The 6,181-nt window shown below is 40.5% G+C and overlaps 1 protein-coding gene across 1 annotated transcript; it reads right to left on the reverse strand.

The window, feature by feature from the left end:
• Positions 1–1,562: 1,562 nt before the first annotated feature.
• Positions 1,563–2,054, reverse strand: LOC307116182 (large ribosomal subunit protein eL21-like). Its single transcript, XM_079799865.1, has one exon. The coding sequence runs from the start codon at positions 2,046–2,048 to the stop codon at positions 1,566–1,568; it is 483 nt and encodes a 160-aa protein (XP_079655991.1). The 5' UTR covers positions 2,049–2,054; the 3' UTR covers positions 1,563–1,565.
• Between the last annotated feature and the right edge of the window lie 4,127 nt (positions 2,055–6,181).

Here is a 6,181-nt window from a genome sequence, read left to right on the forward strand (position 1 = left end):
GCCTCCTTATGCCCAATAAACAGCACTCCTTTCTTTCCTACATTCCTTGCTCCCTTGACATGTCTCATGTCCTGTGATCTCCATGTGCATGTTCCCCCATTGAAGACTGCTCTTGGAGTTGTTCCTGATAAGCTTTCTGGTGTCCTTCCTCATTCATTGAGGATTCTGGGTGGCTTCTTGTGCAGAGTCTCTTCTTGCTTAATCCCACAATCTATCTGAATTACTTCAGTGCTCATGTACACGAATGTGGCAAACACCATTGGTCCTTTACCCAAAAGTCATCAGCCATCAGTCTTGTTTCCAGACAAATGAACTCTGCTATTCTTCATGTAGAAACATGCTCAACTCTAGGAAATAAATCATGATTAGTTTCATTACTGGTACTCATTCCTGGTAACCTATTTGAATCTTCTTGAGCATTAAAGAAAAATGCCACTGCTAGGAACCACCTCAGAGATTCTAATATATTTGATCTTAGGTAGGGCACAGATGTAGGTATTTCCTAATATGTTGGTTACTCTGCAGATAATTTTAATATGCAACCAGGTATGACATCCATGGCTTCAAACTCATCATGGCAATCTCATCTCAGTGCCCTTTGTGATAGGTTCAAGATTATGCACACAGACAAATTTCTACTAACGTTTTTTAAAAGAAAGCTTAGCTTTCATAATTAAAAAGAACTTCATAAGAAAGACTCTTTGCCCTTTACTTTTCGTCCTTTTTGGGTGCTGTCCTATGAGGGTGCTTGTAGCTGTAATGGCCATATGAAAAGTGAGGTACCATTTGAAGTGGTAAGTCTTTCTTCTGAAAATGGAAGGTGATAAAGATCCTGGATTTCTGATGTTACTGTTGAATCTGTGAACTACCTGGAACCTTGCTAACTGGGCTGTAAGTTAGAAAAGCAATAAATATATATTTATATTTCTTAACTTTATTTTTATTGTTGACACTATTACAGATGTCCTCATTTCCTCTCCTTTGCCCACCGCCACCCAGCCCCTGTCCTCTCTTCCCTCTGACCTTCACCAAATGATGGTGGGAAATCAACCCCTTATTAGGTTTATCATTGGCAAATATATTCTCCCATACGGTGAGTTTCCTTTTCATTTTGTTGATGGTTTCCTTAGCTGTGCAGAAGCTTTTTGCTTTGATGTAGTCCCATTTGTTTATTTTTTCCCTTTGTTTTGCTTGCCCAAGGAGATATATTGGCAAAAATGTTGCTACGAGAGATGTCTGAGATTTTATTGACTATGTTTTCTTCTAGGATTTTTATGGTTTTGTGACTTATGTAAGTCTTTCATCCATTTTTTTTTTTGATTGGCTGCCTCCTGCATGCCCCCTACTGGGGATCAAGTCCACAACCTGGACATGTGCCCTTGACTGGAATTGAACCCGGGACCCTTAGGTTTGCAGGCCGATGGTCTATCCACTGAGCCAAACCGGTTAGGGTGACACAAAGTTTTCTTTAATTATTCTTTGTGGGGAAGGGCCGCCACACTTCCACTCAACTAAGGGCAACATTTTTATCAGCACAGAAGTCTTTTTTATTTTCCCCCCACTTATCATGCCATGAATTCATGGGGAATGGCTTCTAGCAGCTCAGGCTCCTTTCCATTGGTTCTCACAAAGTGTGCTTCTCTGGGTGGAGCAGGTTGATGCTTCAGTTGAACCCAGGTACCTTTCTCTTTGGCTTCCTTCTTTTTCTGATAATTTTCTTTCACACGTTTCAGGAAGCTATCTTGGCTCTTAGAGTGCTTACTATGCTCAGTACATACATTAATTCTCTTGGCAAGGATCTTGCCCTTAACTTGCTTGTTCACATTAATGCCCACTGCATGCTGGGTGACATTGTAGACTCTTCCAGTTTTGCCATGGTAACATTTGTGGGACATTCCTTTTTGAGCAGTGCCCATTCCCTTGATGTCCACAATATCACCTTTCTTGTAGGTTTGCTTGTATGTGGCCAAAGGAACAACTCCATGTTTTCTAAAAGGCCTAGAGAACATATAGCGGGTGCCTCTCCTCATTCCCTTTGTGTTAGTCATTTTGGCGAATTACTGGAAAATGGCAGTCCCGACCAAAAGGCTTTCATCCATTTTTGAGTTTATTCTTGTGTGTGCTGTAAGTTGGTGGTCTAGTTTCATTTTTTGGCATGTGCCTGTCCAGTTTTCCCAACAACAGCAATAAATATTTTAACACCACTCTCTGTCATGTCTTATGTACATTGCTGAAAGCACACTTATAATGGAGTATTCCATCAAATTTTCTAGACCATGGCTCAAAAAACCTTTTCTATAAAGGGCAAGATGGTAAATATTTTAAACTTTGTGGGCCGTATAGTGTCTGTTGCTGCTTTTGAAGCACAAAGTAATCACAGACAATGTGTAAACAAATGAGTGTGGCTGTGTTCCAATAAAGTGTCATGTACACAAGTAAGCAGATAACCAGATTGTCATTAAGAAGTGTCAGGGTATCAGTTTCTAGAGGGCTAACGGTATCTTTGCTATTTTGGGGGTACGATAAGATTAGCTTCCTCTTGTTGGGCAGTATGGTAAACAGCTGCAGAATTGGGAATTGAGTAGAGGGGAGGCAAACAGAAGAATATTACCTGGACTCAAAAGGTAAGAGAGAGTACATGTGGAGGCAAGAATCTTAGAATTCCCATAGCGGTTTTAGGTGGTCATTAATAATTCCAGAGATTTTTTGTGTCATGGGAGTAGAGAGGTGATATTACTTCCATCAACAAAAGGTTTGTGGGATTTCCTGAAGCATTACAATCTCTTTTGACTTAGAACTTCAGCATTTGTTATTTGGAGAGAGAACCATGTGCTGGGGTATATAAATGATGTTGGGAGGACAAACGGTCTAGATGGGATTCTGATTTATCAGGCTGGGCTTCTGTGGGTCTCCTCTGAGTGGACAGATTTTCCTTCTGGCAGCAGTTTTATATAATGGGACAGTTTTTGCATAAGATCTGCTCTTTCTTTGGAAGAGGCACGAGCTGGCTTTAATTCACCAATTCACACATATATTTGGGGGAGGCTAGTAGGTGCTACCTGACTTGAACAAAGATCAGTTGCTGGGATATGGTGGAGGTACTCAGGCCTGGGCTGTGGAATTTCCTTTCTGAGGTTTTTAGCTTGACAGTGAGACTCATAGGGCCCATGGGAAACAAAAGAAGCCTGCTATTCAGGTCCATAAACCCCTGACAATTATCCAAGCAAATTTGGTACTATTGCTTTTCTCCCCTATTTTCCTTTTAAGGCTACCATTACTCATTTACATTTGAATACATTTATATAGAAACTAGAGGCCTAGTGCACAGATTCATGCACCAGTGGGGTCCCTTGGCCTGGCCTGTGCCCTCTCACAATCCGGGACCCTTTGGGGGATGTTGGAGAGCCGGTTTGGCCAGATTCCTGTAGGTCAGGCCGAGGGACCCCACCAGTGCACGGATCCGTGCACTGGGCCTCTAGTCTATATATATAAAAGCCTAAGCGACCATTATGATTGGTCGCTTAGGCTTTTATATGTGTGTCGCTATTACACACACTGACCACCAGGGAGCAGATGCTCAATGTAGGAGCTGCCCCCTGGTGGTCAGTGCGCTCTCACAGCCAACCTCCTGTGGTCCCTCCCCCTGGCCAGCTGGTCCCAATCAGCCCTGATTGGGACTGGGGGAGATGGCCCGATCAGCCCTGATCGCCAGCCAGGCTGAGGGACCCCACCCGTGCACGAATTCATGCACCGGGCCTCTAGTATGCATATAAGATCTTTGGTTAATCTTCCCGCCTTCCCCCCTCTCCCCTTCCTTCTGAGATTCATCAGTCTGTTCCATGTTTCCATGCCTGTGCATTAAGCGTCTGCCCCCTGGTGGTCAGTATGCGTCATAGCTACCGGTCGAACGATCACTTAGGCTTTTATATATATAGATTATGGAAAAACAACGGTTATGGAAAGGGAATGGGAGGCTGGGGTAGATAGTCTGGGAGGCTTAATGTTTTATTGGGTATCCTTGTGTAGTATTTAAAAATTCTGATTTGCATATATTCTTTATATAAAAAAATTAAGTTGCCTATGTTTTAAAAACTACTGGACATGTACATGGCAGGTAGACTTGGTAGATGAAGGTACGAAGAGGTGGCTGTTCATTTTAGATACTGAGTGCTGCTGGGGACAAGTAGTTATTCTCATACATTTAGCTGTGGCTAGTATTTATGATTAGTTACAGAAAAATGCATACATACTGACTTGCTTAATAATATAAGCTTCAACATAAATACTGATAAAACTACATACACAGATCTGTGCAGCTTGGTAATGTCAGTTCCAGTGCTTGCTTGGACCACAGTCCTTCTGCTCCAGGTAGTTATCAGTATCACACTTCCTTCTCTCCACCCACCCTTGGTGACGGGGCTTGACACAGGCAAGTAAAGGAACCCAAGGAACTATTGAGTGGAAGCTAAAATTCACGAAGATAAATGTCATGAAATAGAGTTACGAGCAAATAGAAGTTAATAGAAGAAAGGATTAGTAAGTAGACGTTATGGAGTAGATATTGTGGAAACCAATTAGTAATGAAGAATTAAGCATCCATATTAACAAATGAATGGTGATTATGTGATGTGATAGAGGAGTAAGCTAATCATTTTGCAATATGTAAGTTTATCACATTAACACACTATATATCTTAAACTTACACTATGTTATAGAGAGTAAATGAATCCCCTGTGTTTGGATTTTGCTGCAGACGTTCCTAGAATTTTCCCCAAATCAACTCCTAACTTTGTGGGATTTGTTTGTTTCTGCTCTTGAATTCCCATGAGATCTCTGTTTTTGTTTCTTTTTATAATTAACCCACTTTTGTTGACTCAGTCTGAGTGAGTCTGTGTTGTTTCCAAAAAGCTAATTCAAGCCAATTGAAATTCCTGCTGTAGATTTCCATAATTTTTTTTTCTCAAATAGAGAATCTCGTTAGCCAGGAAGCTAGGATAGCATTATCATCCTTAATGGCTATGCCATGAATCTTAAATTCATCATTTCATTTTGACAGAGAATATATAAAACAACTCCACTATCCAAAGGATATTTCAAGATCAATAAGTAAAAAGTACAAATGATATGCATAGATTGAATGTAAAAGAGAAAGAATATGTATGTGGGAGGGAGAGGTCATTGAATGGAGGAGGAGAATACAAGCAATCAGCCAGAGCCAGCTCTGAGAAAAGTTGTGAAATAGACTTTCTCTGTTTATACCTCTCCCTACCCTCTCTGGGCACACACCTTGTGTCCCATTTTTACAAGTCTTGGCTTCCCTAGCCAATCTTGTTTGAGCTGCCAATGTTATAACCCATCTTTCTTCATCCACACCTTATCTTCATACATCAAGAAAATGGAAAGATGTCAAGTTAACAACTAGAACCTAACTTTCTAGTTCTCAAGGAACTAGAAAAAGAAGAAAAACTAAGCCCAAAGTTAGCAAACAGAAGGAAATAATAAGGATTAGAGCAGAAATAAAGGAAATAGAGAATAAGAAAACATTAGAAAAAATAAACTAAGAGTTGGTTCTTTGATAAGATAAACAAACCTGACAGATCTTAAGCTTCTTATTCTGGGGTTTGATGCCTACCAAGACCTGAAAGGTAATGTGAATTAATGAAGCAGTGGAAGACAAACTTGGTTGCTTATTAAACTTGTAAGTTATTTTTCACTTTCATAAAAATGTACATTCTGTTTTAGTTCAGGCAGTTAAGACAGCTAACTACTGTGACAAACAAATCTCAGTGGTTTAACATACTATGTTTCTCACATGTAACAGGGCACAGTAGAAAGCTGTGCTCCATGCTATCATTCAGGGATCCAGTCCACTGCAACTCTGTGGCTCCACCATTTCCTAGTCCTCCAGTGAATCTTTTGCATTTTGCTAGAGGAAAAAGTATGAAGAAAGTACATCCATTTTTAATCCTTTCAATCTATATGATTATGTCACTTGCTCGTATTCTATTGGTTAAGATCCAAAAGGACTGGGAAATGTAGGGCCTAGGAAAAGCAGGAAAACACTGATGTTGGTAAATACCAGAAGTCTCTACCATGTGCTTTTCCCATATTTTGGAAATGCCCTACCTAGTCAGTAGTTTCTCTTCCACTTTTAGATGCAGATATAATTATAAGATATTTC

Source organism: Cnephaeus nilssonii (genome assembly GCF_951640355.1).
Source record: "Cnephaeus nilssonii genome assembly, chromosome: 2".
Taxonomy (NCBI): Eukaryota; Metazoa; Chordata; class Mammalia; order Chiroptera; family Vespertilionidae; genus Cnephaeus; species Cnephaeus nilssonii.